At 51.8% G+C, this 16,466-nt stretch overlaps 1 protein-coding gene across 7 annotated transcripts in view; it reads right to left on the bottom strand.

Annotated features, from left to right (window-relative positions):
* Positions 1 to 16,466, bottom strand: part of TRAPPC12 (trafficking protein particle complex 12) — a 117,703-nt gene that overhangs the window by 19,459 nt on the left and 81,778 nt on the right. For 5 of the 7 annotated variants that reach the window (XR_004428590.1, XM_033176665.1, XM_033176662.1 and 2 more), the window contains exons 8-9: positions 15,567 to 15,640; positions 10,914 to 11,012 (exon numbers count right to left, since the gene is read on the bottom strand). Coding sequence is in view for 5 of the 7 variants with exons in the window: in XM_033176665.1 (XP_033032556.1) it covers positions 10,914 to 11,012; positions 15,567 to 15,640 (173 nt within the window). In the remaining 2 variants the exon portion in view is untranslated. Of the gene's footprint in view, positions 1 to 796; positions 4,933 to 10,913; positions 11,013 to 15,566; positions 15,641 to 16,466 lie in introns of those variants that run through there. The other 2 variants (XR_004428589.1, XM_033176664.1) reach the window with 2 other exon arrangements.

Consider the following 16,466-nt stretch of genomic DNA (forward strand, 5'->3'; position numbering starts at 1 on the left):
TGGCGCCTGTAGTCCCAGCTACTCGGGAGGCTGAGGCAGGAGAATGGCATAAACCCAGGAGGCGGAGCTTGCAGTGAGCTGAGATCCGGCCACTGCACTCCAGCCTGGGTGGCAGAGCAAGACTCCGTCTCAAAAAAAAAAAAAAAAAAAAAGACTGACCGAGATTAACATGTGCTGGCGGCTGCGGCAAGTGTTTCAAACACAGCTTGCCTGAACCTCGCAACAGCCTGTGATGCAGACGCTGTCACTAGCTTCGCTTCTAGATGAAGAAGTAAGGCTTGGAAAGACGAGACAATATTCTGAGGTCACACAGCTACCACAGAACAGTGTGGGGTCAACACCCAGGCCTGCCCAAAGCCCAGACCACGTGCTGATCCTACGCACCGCAAGGCCTCCTGAGGCTGGCGTGGGACTTTACTGAAACAATGTCTTACAAGAAGATAACAGAGAAATCTTGGGATATTCTTTGCTACCCACTGATCTTCCTGATGATTAGAAAGTAAGTTGACATCTTCAGAATTATTAACATATTAGGATATAAAATTCTACCGATTTCTAAAAGTTAGGAGCAACTGAAAAAATTAAACATAAAAAGGCAATTAAAAGTATTCCAGAATATGTAGAAAACAAATCAGTAAAGGACACTATAAAAAAGAAAATACCATGGCTGGGCATGATGGCTTACACCTGTAATCCCAGTCTTTTGGGAGGCCAAGGTGGGAGGATCGCTTAATTTCAGGACTTCAAGACCAGACTGGGCAACAAAGTGAGACCTTATCTCTATTAAAAAAAAAAAAAAAAAAAAAAAAAGAGCCAGGTGTGGCCGTAAGCACCTGTGGTCCCCAACTACATGAGAGGCTAAGGCAGGTGGATCTCTCGAGCCCAGGAGTTCCACAGTGAATCCTAACTGTGCCACTGCACTCCAGCCTGGCAGACAGAGCAAGACCCTGTCTCACAAACAACAACAACAACAACAAAAAACAAAAAATAGTAAGTGTATAAACTAATCCAGAAAAAGAAAAGCATCAACAGAAATGTAAAAGTAGAAACAGCTACAGGCAGAAAAAGGAAACTGAAATGATAAGAGCACTGTCTTTTACTCCATGCAAATCCATGAGAAAACAGGGACAAAGCAGGTGGCTTTCTAGAAAACTCTAAATTAAAAAACCTGTTCCCAGAAACACAGAAAAATCCTCAGGCACACAACACTAAGGCAGACTAATAAGTTATGAAAAGCACACAGCACACCTCATGTGCTCAGCAAAGGCAATTCTTAGGTGAATACGCAAACCTTCAAGGAATAAATCATCCCATATTACTCAAACGTTTTCCAGAGAGGGAGAAAGACGGCTTCTAATCTATATGCCGCCATATCCTTTTGAGATGTCACCTGTGCACACACAAACCAGACACCAACATCACTCACAAACACAAAAACCCGGGGAATGCCACCCCTGGAGCTCCAACCTATTGGTTCTGAGTTTAGGAGCAACACATCGTTAGTGTTCCTGTGGCAGAAACTAGAACCGTGCACTGGGTCCGGCTCCCCCGTCCCTGGGCGCTGTGATGGTTAATACTGAGTGTCAACTTGAATGGATTGCAGGATGCAAAGTGTTGTTCCTAGGTGTGTCTGTGAGGGTGTTGCCAAAGGAGTTGAACATTTGAGTCAGTGGACTGGGAGAGGCAGACTCACCCTCAGTTTGGGTGGGCACCGTCTATAATCGGCTGCCAGCGCAGCGCAGCCAGAAGTTGGAAAGAGCAGACTTGCCGAGTCTTCCAGCCTCATCTTCCTCTTGTGCTGGAGGCTTCCTGCTCTCGAACATCAGTCTCGAAGTTCTTCAGCTTTTGGACTCTTGGACTTACACCCGTGATTTGCCAGGGGATCTCAGGCCTTTGGGCACAGACTGAAGGCTACACTGTTGGCTTCCCTACTTTTGAGGTTTTCAGACTCGGGCTGGCTTCCTTGCCCCTCAGCTTGCAGACAAGCTATTGTGGGACCTCACCTTGTGATCGGGAGACAATTCTCCTAATAAACTCCCCTTCATAGATTCATCTATCCTATGAGTCCTGTCCTTCTAGAGAGCCCCGACTCATACAGGCACTGAGGGGTAGGGGTGCCGTGGGACCCCACTGACTTATTTTTCTTAAGTCAGTTTAAGAAAAATCCCTGCCCTTGGTGCCTTAACACCTGGAGATCCTACCACTCTGGCCTTGGGTGGGGTCCTCCCCTCCAGCAGCAACCTGGAGGGCACAGGTTCCAGACGATGGGGCCACAGGAGAGGGCAACCTGGGTCCCAGAACACTGCATGGAGGGAGTGCCCTGCAGAGCTGCTGCACCCCTGGGACTCTGCCAGGGCAGGAGAGGCCACAGTGTCCCAACCCAGTGGATCCCATCTTGACCACTCTGTTCTCCACCTGGCAGCCCTCAGGATGGTGAAGAGAGCGCCCATTCTCAGCTCTTTCACCTGCTTCTCTGTCACAGGTTTGGGTTCCTCACCACCTTGGTGGCACGGAAGCCGTTACAGACGGACAATGGCCATTTTAAAGCTTTCTCAAGGCGGACTGGCCCGCAGTCCATAGCTGTGAGCTGTTGAGTGGAGAGGAAGGCGAGAACGATTTTTCTCTGTGGTGTGGGCATCAGATGATTTTAAACCATCCAAAAACAGCACAGCTATGTTAACAGCCACATAGGTTGCTAGATGACATCAAATCCGTAGTCAGCTAGAAACCCCTGTTCTTTTCATATTTACTACTGATCAACTTCAGTCACGGAAACATAGGTCTGAAATTGATGCAGAAAACTCATTTCAGCTGGGCCCAGTGGCTCATGCCTATAATCCCAGCAATTTGGGAGGCAGAGGCAGGAGGACTGCTTGAGGCCAGGAGTTTGAGACCAGCCTGGGCAACATGGCAAGACCCCATCTCTACAAAAAACTTAGCTGGGTGTGGTGGTGCATTCCTGTAGTCCCAGCTACTCGGGAGGCTGAGGTGGGAGGACTGCTTGAGCCCAGGAGGTCAAGGCTGCAGTGAGCTGCATGTGCGCCTCTGCACTCGTGTGGGTGACACAGCGAGACCCTGTCTCAAAAACACACAAACAAAAAAAAAACCACCAAAAAACCCCTACCCAAAACCAACACAGAAAACTTGTTTAGTCTAAATTTTTATGTTATAAAACATTCTTATATTTTAAAGCTTATCAGAAAAACTGTTGCATTCCAACTGGGCAAATCCCCTCAGGCTAATGTACATACACCAATAAAAGATGTGATCTGTTTCAGAATACCCTAGCTTCTCTCCCATGTTTTTCTTGAGTTCTCCTTCACCAGCTCCTCTTCCCCACCCGCCGTCGTGAGCACAGCAGAGCCAGCCCCAGGGGTCCTCTCCTTTCCTCTGACCCCCCCTCAGCTGCTCTCTCTGCAGAAGCCGAGGGCCTGCTGGGAACCAGGCAGGCTGTCAATGCATAAATTAGGCTGCATCCGTGCAGAAGCCTCCTCTACTAGCCAAGCTCGACCTTGGCTTCCTTCTCTGTCCTTGTAGAATCCAGTGTGAGAAGAATCTTGCTAAGTCCGTTTAAGAAAAATCCCTGCCCTTGATGCCCTTAACACCTGGAGATCCCACCACTCTGGCCAGCTGTCAGCAACGATCCTATCAAGTCTGCTTGGCCAGAAACCCCTTCTTGATGCTTCCTCTGGGTAATTTTCCATCCACTGACCCTAACCCTGACCCTGGTTGTCAGTTCCCGCCTGTCCTCCGTGAAGTCGGAGTTGAGTCCAGTCTCTTCCCCCTCTGCATGCTAGGGCCATGCACTGTTTTTTTCTTTAGCAGCTGTAAGAGCTCTTTATAGATTCTGGATGTAAGTCTCTTGTCAGATACAGGATTTGCAAATAATTTCTCCCGTTCTGTAGGTAGTCTTTTTACTTTTTCTTTATGGTATCCTTTAAAGCACAACAGTTTTTAGTTTTGGTGAAATCTCCTTTACCTGCATTTCCTTTTTCCTTGCACTTTAGTGTCACATCAGGATGATGAGGCCTGACAGGGTGGCAGGGGCTGGGGGACGCTCTCCCCACTCTTTCCCTGACCGTAGCCAGCACACTCCACGGCTCAGGGTGGCAGCCAGAAGTGAGTCTCTTCTTTTTCTGTTTGAATGTCTCTGTTGAGCTATGGCTGATGTACAGGAACCTGCATGTCTTCAGACTGTACAACCTGAGGGATTCTGGTACGTGGCTGTGTGTGTCAAACTACCCTCCTGGTTGAGACGGTCAAGGTGCCCGCGTCCCTCCTGGAGCCTGGGGTCATGCCCCTCTGTAAAACATGCTCAAGTCTTTCTCAGCTTAACAGTGCCTCCCTTCCTTTCCTTCTTCCACCTCAGCGTCTCCCCACCCTGCCCTAGGTCCCTGTCCTCTGGGAACTCAGTCAGAGGTGACCTTGGTTCTTGCTGAGGTCCTCTCAGCCATAGCATTGAGTGGTCCTGCATCCCATCCCCCTTCATCCTGCCTGGGGCAGCTGGTTTATCCCAGACTTCCCACCACTCCTGCAGCGGCTTAGGCTTTCTCCTGCCTGATCACTTTGGGCTCTGACCTTTGGTCCAGGACACCGAGGCCTGGGACTCGCCACAGACACTGCAGAACCACCCTGCGCTCAGCTGCCCCAATGCCAAGCACAGGCCCCTCATCTGTGCTCCGCTGCTGGACTTGCACCTGTGCACCACAGCTAACCTTCCCAGTCCCAGTGAGGGCCCTCTGAGTCCCAAGTCCCAGTGAGGAGCCTCTAAGACCCAAGTCAAGAGAGTCTGAGGAGGTGGAATCTAAGTTGCAGTGAAGTAATTTTAAGAAGTATGAATATAACGCTTCTTCTGTTTGAAGATCGATTGCTTCTGCCCTTCCTTAATTTCGATTATGTGAGAAACTCCTCTGGAATACAAGTGTCTCCAATCTCGCTTACAACACAGATTTCTTTCAGAAGTGGAAATTCCCATGGGCCCCACTCTCTCTTCTCCTAACCCCAGCCTTCTTTTCGTGTGGAGGTCCCAGTGCTCTACAGGAGGCTCTGTGTGATGAAGATGAAGGGACGGTGGAAATGCTCAGAGCAGGCATGTGAGTTTTAAACACGGCTGTCACCTGGCTGGAGGGCGCGCTGACAGCTGGCAGGGAACGTGGCTATGACAGTCCCGCCTGCAGGATGAGGCCGAGGTGAGAGATGGATCCTCCCCTATATGCAGGCATTAAATCCCAAGTACGATTCTGTCATTGGAGCCAGGGTTTCCAGCTGTAATGTGAACAGCACACAAACTGAATAGGTGACCCTTTGCTCAGTGCCCGGAATTATGCTCTGAACTTCTTGGAAAGAGCAAGGATTGCTATTCAAAAGTAGAATATGTTTTGAAATATTAAAATAGAAAGTCTGCTCCTCGGGGCCCTAACACAAAGTGAGGGCATCTGTGCCATCCTTGTATTCGCCAGTGTATCTTCTCGTGTGAAATGGCAGCTGCTGGTGTGGTGAGTGAGTTTCCTATTTTTAGCTTGCATATTTTAGAGGCACCTACATTCAACACAAAATTTTAAACACAAAGAGGAGGTGCAGTGTCAGTGGTCTCAGCCCAACTGTGTGGAATCATCTAGAACCTTGCTGTCCGTCCACCCCTTTCACCTCTGTCCGGCTGGGTCATCTCTGGAGTTAGCATGCTTCCTTTACAGCACGTTTTCCCAAAGGTGTCTGCATATTTTGTTTTAGTAAAATCATTTTTTTCTATTTCCACTCTTTAGAACGAAAATGGAAAATACTTCCCTTTCGATTGGTGGTTGCTTTTCAGTGCTCTTGTTTAAATTTTCCCAAACTCAGAAAAGAAAAGTGGCTGTACATGTCTTTCTTAGACTCTGCTATACACACTCACGCACACACAGAACAGAAAGCTGAGGGCGGAGGTGTTCAGCCCACTCTTTTGCCAAGTATTACATGACCTAAACATTCAGAAACGTTTGAGGTTGCTGTTACTGATTTGGCGACGGCACTGGTGGAGGCGGGATTGGTCTGCTTTCCATGGGAAGATTCACACTGCAGTGTGCACTGCCAGCTGAGAGGGTGATCAGGACACACTGCAGACAGCCCAGCAGGAACAGCGGGGACGGCACGCAGAGCAGGCCATCATCTGCCGGGGTTGCCAACCACACAAAGCAGCGCCCTGGGACGCTGCCCTGGAAGAATGGCCTTTTGGCTCGCGTCCTGGGGAGGGCACGTCAGCTTCCTTGTGGAATAGGTCGTTCTTAGGAGCTTGACATCTGCCTTCCCCACGGAGCGGCTCTGCCTGTGCTCCCTCCTTGCTAGGGCTGATCTGGAAAACCACAGTTCTCCGAGCAGTGCCAGGGAATGAGCAGAGTGGGCCCAGCTACGTGGGTCCCTCTGCCTTCGTGCTTTGCCAAGCGTTTCCCTACCTGCTGGGGACCTTTCCTAGCTTTCTCCCCGAGACCCAGCATCAACGCGATGCACACCTCATCTCCAACCTTCAGTGCTGATGAAACACAAATCCTCCTTGGTCTGGAGATAGCATTCAGGATTGCAGAAAATACCGAGCCTTGTATTTCCATGCACATAGAGTAGAAACTTTAATCTCAGGGAAACCAAATCAGTCTTATTCCATGCGTGATTAGCTTTGTGTTATATGACTTCAGATGCTACATGATTTGTAAGGGACGCTCATGGTTGCTGCTGGCTGCCTTCCCCGATTCTGCCCATTTCCCACCTGTTAGGGGTCCTTTCAAGGAGGAACCAGGAGGCCTACATTCCTACTCTTGCAGGAGGGGCGCCCCCGCGGCCTGGGCCCCCAGAGAGATGCATGCACGTAAGACGACGGTGCCTGAGGAAGTGGAAGGAGGCCGTGTAGGGGACCTGGGGACCTGGGTCTTCAGGGTGGGGACAAGACTCTGAGAGGCCAGGAAGAGCTGGCAGTGCTGTTCTTCCTGGGGGGCCTGTGCGACGTGCTGGGGCATCCTGGCTTCCTGGCCCTAGAAGGGCCTGTCTCTGGGCCCTTGTGAAGATTCCCTGTACTACTGTCTGAATCAACTTTCTGCTTCTATCAGCCACTATGGATTCCACGGACTGCGACCAAAACCTCGTCCTGTACTTTCTAAGCACCTTCAGTATTATTTTATCATTTCAGGGACGGTTACTAATATACACGTTTCTTATGAACTGTCCCCCTGATATCCTGACAGCACAGCACACAGGCGCTGAGAGTATATGTGCTACTTGCTTCTGTACAGTGGCACCAACTCATTTCAGAATGGCTCGCACACAGCCAGTTTCGAGACCGTCTAATTAAGATACAGGTACTGATGAGGTGCTTCAGGGAGAACAGCACTGCGGGAGTTGGAAAACACACGTGCTTTCTTGAAAGTGATTCTCTGAGGGCTGTTCCTCCAAGAATCGAACCACGGCTGAACACGTTTGAGTGTCAAGTGCTCACTCAGTGCGCGTCCCTTCGGAACAGAGCCTGCGCTGGCTTTTACGTGGTCACTCAATTTGAGTTCTTACTCCTTAAAACAGAGTGGAGTCAACTCTGTCTACAGTTAGTTCAGGAGTTTCTGCTGGACTCGAGTCCCAGTTCAACCCCATCCTGTCCTGCACTGCTGACCTCACATCGCCATGATCTGCCCCACGTGGCATCTTCCATCCTGTGCTGAGATGCAGCGTTGGGGGTGAGTAGGGTGCACTGGCAGGAGCTCTGAGGCTGGCGCGTGGGGTATGAGTGTCCGGATGCATGCGTGGGGACACTGCTTTTGCCCCTTCCTACTGCCCAGCCTGGAGGGCCTCGTGCCCATGTGTGCCCTGGAGTCACTCTACAGGGTGGATGCCCCGCTGTGGGAGTGGGGTTTCCAAGGGCAATGCTGAGCACATGCACTTTTGCCGTGATCTGGGAATGCCGCGCTTACACTTGGATCTGTGAGGAAACGGAACAAACACACCCCATCCTCAAGACATACGAAAGACAGCAAGTCACACTTACAGTGCTCCTGGCACGTCCCAGGCAGGACACAGAGGATTTCACATGGATAAACTTCCTCATCTACACGCGACGATGACAACTGTGTACCGCAGGCGGTTGTTGGGGGGGACCGACACCATGAAGGTGAAACAGCCTGCTCAGAGCCATGTCACAGCCACGTCAGAGCTACGCCAGCCTGAGCCGTTGAGCCGGGGTCGGGTCTGTCTACGCCAGCCTGAGCCGCTGAGCCGGGGTCGGGTCTGTCTTGTTCCAAACCCCAGCTCCTGAGCCCTGTGCTTTTATCCCCGTAGATGCCTTGGGGAAGAGGGAAGGGAGAGTTTGCTGAGAGAGCTGGGGTGACTTTAGAGAAGTCCTTCCAGTGAACTCTCAAGAATGAACAGGGTTTGCACAGGCAGAAAGCAAAGGGAGTTCTGAGCAGCAGGAACAGCCCACGAGAGGTAAAAGCAGCAAGGGTGGCCCCGTCTGGGCAGCAGCAAATCAACCGTCTGGTGGGACTAAGGACACGAGGCGAAGAACACTGGGCTAGAAAACGTTAGCTAGGGCTCTGAATGGGAACTTTAAGTGTGGGCTCAGCGGACAGGCCACAGGGCCCCAGCAGGAGCTCTGACCAGAGACGGCAGGGTGGAGTGTACTCCAGGAAGGCTAATGGCAGCTGCACACAGGATGGGGCACGAGGGACGTGCTGAGATCTCTGGCAGCTCAGCACCACATGTACACACAGGGTCCCGCCCCTGCAGCCCTCTGCTGAACCCAGCAGAGATGAGGAGGCACAAGCCCCAGCACAGGAGAGGGCTGGCGACACAGGCGGTGCACCCAGGAGGGTTTCAGAATGGGTGGGGGTCTGCTGTGTGCTCGGGCACCCACTGGGCTGACATGTGGTCGTTCTTGCTGATCGCAACGGCGCTCTTGGGCCTCGACTCCCACAAATGGCTATGTTCTTCTAGGGCAAAACCTGCCTGCTTCACCCTTCTTCCGAGATCCAGCATCTTCAGACAACGCACTGACCTGCCGAAGCAGGAACTTCCAGGGGCTGGGTTTTCTGTGTGCGCAGATGGCAATGCAGCGGTCCGTCGCGCGAGGCTGTCTGAGAAGTTCTGTAGCACCCATGGCACAACGTCTTCAGAGATATCCCAAATGCTAAGTACTGCAATCTCCATTTCCTTTACAGAAACAGAGTTCAGAGACTTTGCTCTTCAGCAACAATACAAATACCCGTGAGTGAGGTCTGATCAATAATTTGCAAGAGGTGCAGATGGAACAGGGCTTGTGGGGGGCGTCGGTGAGTCCAGTCGGCCCAGGTGCTTCCGTTGTTTTCTCCATTCTCCTTTGGCAAAATCTCTTGCCCAGTCACAGAGCCACTGCCACCTCCCTGGGTCCTCAGGACAGCGAACGCCGAGGGCTCTCCTCACAGCCCGTTGAGCACATTCCGTGCGCCAGACGGGGCTTACATCACGCTGTGGAAGCTGAGCCTTCCTCCTGAGACTCCAGTCTCACTGCCAGAGCCCTCACTGTGGTCAGGCCAGTGGCTCCCACTGGAAGGAGAAGCACTTCCAGATGCAAAAGCAACTCAGCATCTACTTCTCCAGTCGTGCATACTATGCCTCTGAAATAAAATTTCCGAGATTGTCTCCAGGGTAGTGAGGAATCTGAGCAGGCCCAGGGTACTATTTTACTATGATAACCAGGGGACAATGATACAGGTCAGGTACCCTGGAGATCCCAGCCACGTGGAGCTTTCTCACACAGGCGACGAGGGTTGCTGCAAGCATCCCAGGCAGGCAGGAGCCGATGCCCATGGTGGCAGCTCACGCGTCACGCATCTGTGCCTGCTCTGGATTATTCAGTGACAGTCATCTGCTGTGGCCCACCACAGGGGCCCATGGACGGGGCTGTCCTCCAACACTATCTGGTGTCCCGTGTGGATTTCCACAAGCAGGCAGCGTGTAGGAGATGTGTGCACATGTTCCTACGTGTGTGAGTGCGTCTGTGAGCAACTGTGTGGGGGAGGAGAGGACCAGCTGTTAGCTGAGAGAGTGCAGGCCCTCAGTTCACAGAGGCCCTGTTCAAATTCTAGCTCCCCCGTTATCTATGTGGCCTCCTGTCGCTGGATCTCACTTTATCAGGAGACCTCAGTTTGCTGATCTGTAAAACAAGCTAGTCACACCGTGAGGTGAAATGCTCAGCACAGGGCCTGGCTCACGGTGAGTGGGTGCCTGTGGAAGGTCTGTGCTGCTTCTCCTTCCTCTGCGGTCCCTTGCTTGTGACTCCTTTCCTGGGCCCAGGTTTGGGACGTGACCTCAGAAGACTGAGGGTGGAAGGGGCGGAAGCTGCCCTGTGCTCAGCCTGCAAGGGTGAAGGATTGACAGGGATGTGGGTGGGACTCATCTCTTCCCGTGACCTCCCTGTCACCAGATATCCCAGGAAAATGCATTCCAGCTTCAAGGACATTCTTAGCAAAGGGGGTCCTGTCCCAGCTTTGTGCATTATTGAGACCACTGTTCAGTCTGGACTTTGTCCAGCAAAAATGATTCAAAGGTTCTTCAGGCAAAATATCAGCAAGTGACTATTATGGGCTAAGCTGAACTAAGATTCCTCACGGTTCAGTCAGCGCTTTTGTAACTGCAGCAGGACAGTATCTAGAGTAGCTTGTTTCAGTGCGGCTGCGATGACACTTTCTGTGGGTCCACCTTTAGCAACAGGCACAAAAGCCAGTAGGGCCTCCCATAGTCCAACCAGAACCCCTGGAAAGCACCCCCCCCTTTTCATGGTCACACACATTGGCATTGGAATATTTTCTGCAGTCTTTCTTATATTAAAATGATTAAAAGCCAACAGTCGCACATCCAAGCAAAGAACTCCTATCATAAGGCCCTTTGCCTGTTCCTTCGGGCTCACATCTGAGCGTGCCACGTACCTGCAGGGAAATCCGGCCGATACCGCCCAGCAGCTGGGGCTCTTGCTCTGGGTAATACTTGATAACCGAATGGTATGCCTCCACAGCAAGCACATAATCCTGTGGGAAGAAAAACCCAGCGTACCTCAGAGCTGAGAAAAGCACTGCGGGTTTCACACGTGTAGAAGAGCACAAGCGTATACAGACGCGGTGTGGAGAGAGGACACCCTGACACACGCGCTGGCGGGGAACTGGAAACCAGCACGTGGTGCTCGGCTGTGAGGGGGCGGCTGCTCTCCCAACTGCAGTCAGGCTGGGATTCTGAGCTGTGTGCATCGCGCAGGCGGGGTCCTGCCTGTCATCAGGGGCTGTTGGGGTTTAGTTGAGCCTGAGGGTCTGTTTCCTGCTTCCATCTTCTCAACAGCAATTCATATTTCACTTGGACCGCACCTCTCTTTCCTGACAGTTACTATGTGAATAGGCGAACGCTGTCTCATCTCCATCCTCCAAATACATAAGCCAAATTTTTAAAGTGTCTGTTAAACTTTTCTATGCTAGAAACTAAGGTCAAATCTTTAAATGTAGAGAAAACCCACAAAACAACTTTGCCGAGGCTGAGGATGGCAACGGGGGCCACCCTTGCAGAGCAGAATGCGTGAATGTCGTCTGCTCTCTGTGGCACGCGTGAGACCCTCCCGTTTCGGAGACAGCTACGGGGGGACATTTAGGAGCGCTGTGCCAGCTGCCGTGCTCAGGGCATCTGCTTTCTGCCAAGAGCCTTTGCTGGATCCCTCATCGCTCTGCTCTGTCTGTGGTGGTCTGGCCCATGGCCCCTCCTCAAGGACAAGGCCTGGCAGCACTGTCTCACTGTCCATCTGCCCGCTCATGCTGGCCCATCGCAGGCACTTGATGGATGCTGAGTGGACCGAGTCCCCCTTTCCAGGTGTGAGCAAAGCAGCCTCAGTGCAGGAAGGTCTTGCCAAAGTCATGTGGGACACAGTGGTAGCTTGTCTCAAGTCCCCAACAAACCCGGGCTCTCTCTAGTATGACAGTGATCGCCACATTTACTGAGCAAGCTCTGTGCAGCAGGCCCTGCACTAAATACTCCCCTGCATTCGAGCACTTAGCTATAAGCACACGGTCAGCAGGAACGATGGCCACCAATGGTGTTTTCCTTCTTTCTTATTCATCGTAAAATCCCAGAAGGTACTTTTATTTATTCTTCTACATGTTCCATTTCCTCCAAACTGGGACTAGAGTTACTAACTTGCTAATTGGAATGTTACAAAGAAAGACAAGTACAATTCCAGTTTGGTAGGAAGGAAAAAAAACCCCAAAAAACAAAAAGACTCTCTCCAGTCTAGTACCTTCGAGTACAGCTCATTAAAACTCATTTTATTCCAGGCCTGACGCCCATGAGGAGCCAGACAGCACATGCCTCAGTCTCCTTTCCCACGCCTTCCTGCTGTCTCTGCCGTCTAGTTGTGCGAGTGTGAGCGTGTGTGAACGTGCATGTATGAGCATGAGAGCGTGTGAGCGTGTGTGAACGTGCGTGTGTGTGAGCGTGTGTGCGTGCGTGTGTGTGAGTGTGTGAGCGTGAGAGCATGTGTGAGTTCCCTCACACAGAGGAGGGCTTTGTGACCTGGCATGGGGGCACTCGGGGTGGCTGAGGTTGCAGCTGGGATGGACATGGCACCCTTGATGCAGATGCGGGGCCTGCACATCCTGTGCTGGTCCTGATCGGACAAGTTTAGGGGAGCAGCCCTGCCTTCCAACAGGGGCTGCACCCACCGGCTTTTCCCATCAGGGAAAATGGCCAAAAGCAGCTCTTTAGAGAGAGCTTAACCTACTCCCCAGATCACGTAGATTTGGCTTTGTGAAGGACATGAACGACTTGCTTCCAGGGACAAGCCTATTTTAGCTCAATCTTCACCATTTCTTCTCAGCAGCCACACTTGGTTTACTGGCTGTGAAACTAGATTTACAACTGTTCTGCAACCAGAAAGGACTTGTGCAGTCTAATTCCAGCAAGACGGAAGGTAGCTGATGCAGCTGCCTGCTCCTTTCTATCATGCGCGGAGCCATGGCAGGTGGTGATGTGCAGACTGGCGAGCTGTGGGGACACCAGGAGGGAAGTAGACTCCCAGGGGCACCGGGGGAGGGGGGGCCCAGGCCACCTAAGGTGGCAGGCACCTGCATCCATATGGTCTGCCAGTGCAGGTGCCCTCAGGCTACGGTGAGGCCTAAGGAGAGGAAGCAGTATTTAAAAAGTGAAGATAGTGACGTTTTCAATGCTTTATAATACGTGCCACTGTGCATTATAGCATACCATGCAGATGTATCCAGGGCTAAAACATATGAATACATTTCATTGTTAAGAAGTTAAATTGATATTTATTTCACTGTAATAAAAATGTTATTCAAGATAATTAAATGGCTGATTAAATAACTCATTGTTAGCCCATACACAGAATTTAATTAACAGGATACCCCCTTATTATTAAGACCACACACTGTTGCAATACCCTGTATGCTCACTAGATGGCAAGAGAGTGCATATGCTTGGATTGGCTTTAATTGCAACATTTTTTTACTCCTTTTTTTAACTCAGGAAAATGAAAGCTTAAGCTGAACTTTCAAATTAAATCACGTCCATTGTAAAAGTATTTTTGAAATGCAATAATATGTTCTGTACTGAGTCCCAGCAATACAGGAGGAAGACTCCCATTTGGAGCCTGGTGGTGGTGTTACTACTACAGGGCAACAAAGAAAAGCCCACTCCATCTTTTTATATTAATGTGTCTTAAAATGCAAATAAAAGCCTGCCAGGGGAACAGGGAACTTTCCTCCCTGGGGAGTTTTAGCCCCATGATTAGTGAAACACCAGTCCTGTGAATTTATAATTGGTTCTTCATGTCTTTGCATAAGAATGTTCCAGCAAGCTGGTGACTTTCAGGTGAAGCCGATAGTACTCTCAGCGGGTGGAGGCCTACTGTGGACCGCCCAGACTGCCAGGTGGGGTGTCAGGGCTGGCCACAGGCAGCACTGGGAGAATGGCCTATTTTGGGGGGTAGAGGGGTCAGGCCGGGTGCTTCGGGGTCACCTGGTTGCTGGCCCAGCCTTGGGTGGTGAAGAGGCCACCTCCCGCCTTCCAGCACGGAGGCCCAGGGCAGGGGAGCGGGAGGGCCTACTTTTCACTCCCACTTGGAGGTGGGCAAGCCCTGCTGCAGAAGCCAGAGGGGGCTGGAGAAGGGAAGGGGGTGGGTGGGAGGAGGGTGAGGACCAGAACAAAGTGACCGTGCGGGCACCTGACCTCAGTGGGAATATCTCGGGTGGCTACGGAAGAAAAACGTGCTCCAAGCAAAACCACAGAACTTAAAAACCATAATTTCCTTTATCCAGTGTGCTGAAGGAGAGGAGAGAGCTGTGTGAATGTCAGAGCTGGGAGGAATTTCAGAGATCTCAGATCTATGCCCTTATTTTTAAGGAGGACGCGGAGGCTTTTGCAGCAGTGTGAGGCTGCGTCACGGTTGCTTGCTACAGAGGATGAACAGGATGCCCCGAGTCTCCTTGTGCGTCCAGCCCGACACAGCTGCAGAAACCCAAAGGCAGAGGCCCTGCGCTGGGCACTAGGGCTGCACTAAAGCCGGGGTGTGTGCTGCACACCTTCCTGACGGAATGCCTGAGCTGCTGACGGTTGTGAATCTACACCCACACCCAGCCTGCTCGGAGCAGTGCCCCGGGCCACAGTCACCTCTAGGGATGCTGCAGGGTCCGTGCATCAAGCAGGGCTGCCACTTCAGGGTTCATGACAGAGCCTGTGAGCACAGTTCTCCACCTGGTAAACTGTCTGCTCTGCCTTGCTGAAAATCAAACTCAGGAATGACCTTGGCCACATGAAAGCCGCATGGGTGTGGGAGGAGTTACGATCGCTGTCTTAGAACAGCCCAGGAGGTGTTATGAGCACTGCTCAGGGGCTTCTGCTGCTAGCTGATTCCTGCAGCAGCTCTCAGTATGCACAGCTGGCTGCAGGGCCACTAGCCCCACACAGGGCACCCTGACGCCCAGTGTGGGAGGTGAGCCAGGCGTGGGGTGCATTCCAAACAAAGAGAGGAGCCAAAAAACACCGCTGCGCAGGCTAGCGAGAGCCAGGAGACACAGAAAAACAAATGACAGCCTCAGTTCAGCTCCCTGATTTCTAAGCTGTTTCCTGGGGGCTGAGAGCTCTGGGGTGACGTCCTAAGAAGGTCTTGTGGGGAAGCTTGTCTTCAGGTGTTGCGAGCATCAATCACAAAATCAAAACCAAGAGGCGAAAAAAACACCCTCCATGAAGACAGGGAGAACAAAGGACACCTTCTGGGGATGGAATTCAGAGAAAAATGGGGGAAAATGAACAATGCTTTAAATTAAATCATTTAGACCCACGTCTCAATAGTGAAATCTGATCATGTAAATTCTACATTCTGTTGAAATTTCTTGCAGTAGAAATGAAAGTAAATATAGCCCCGTAATGTGTCACTGGGCTTCCTGTGAAGCCAGTACTTAGCTGGCTTCTCTGCACGGCTACACCGGCCTGTCCCTGCCAGCATCTATTATACCACTGGCTCCCTCACAGCTCCCACTGACATACCCTCTTCCAGATCCCATGGTGGCCCTGCTCGGCCACCCACGTACCTTCATCAGGAGCAGACAGTTTGCCATGGAGTACATCACCCGGCCCAGACGTGACCTCCACAGCCGGACAGAGGCTGCAAGGTAAGAGCAGCCTGTGAGTGCACAAATACATTTGAGGCTCTTTCTAGCCATCAATTATTGGGTCCTGTGAATTCTAATTTAACTTTAAAAGATCCCTCTTGCTAACACCACTGGATTTCGGCCTGGAATGCTCAATATGCTGCAGGCTGCGCTGAGGCAGAAAATACAGCACTCGCTTTGGGACCAGAGGTGTCTTTGGGAAGAGACCCTCGGCATCAAGAGAACCAGGAGGGCGGCTGCTCAGCATCAGCCCAGACACGAAGCCGAACGGTCTGACCGGAAGCCCCGTTTCCAAAGCCAGAACCCTGAGAAAAGGAGCAAAGCTGACAGAAACGACGACATTGTCTGTAGCTCGACAAGGCCAGGAGGGCCACTGGCCAGGGTGGCTGCCAGCCTCTCACAGTTGACCTATGGGAGGCCGCCCAGAGGGCCCTACCCGTGCCCAGCCACAAGGCCTCCCCTGTCTCCCGGCCATGGGCTGCTGCAGATGACAGTTCCCCCAAGGAGTGCCACACCCTGGTCCAGAACTCAAGTGGCTGGCACATTTCGCTGGGGACTTGGCACTCCCCTGCAGCCAGCTTCCTTCCCTAGCACCTGCTGCCACACGGTGGCTGACCGCGACCCTGAGCCTGGCCCGTCCTTCCCTGGTCTCCCTTGCACATTCATTAGTTAGCAGCCATCCCTCCACTGATTTCAAACCTTCAGGGCCCATCTCTTCTAGAAGTTTCCAAACTGGCTTTGTGGACTTGCTGGGGTCTGGAAAGGCCCCTGGGAGCTGCCCTGGGGGAGAGCAGGCTGACCAATGGCACCTGTTTATTA

The sequence above is a fragment of the Trachypithecus francoisi genome, unplaced genomic scaffold (genome assembly GCF_009764315.1).
Source record: "Trachypithecus francoisi isolate TF-2019V2 unplaced genomic scaffold, Tfra_2.0 Lachesis_group17, whole genome shotgun sequence".
NCBI classification, from domain to species: Eukaryota; Metazoa; Chordata; class Mammalia; order Primates; family Cercopithecidae; genus Trachypithecus; species Trachypithecus francoisi.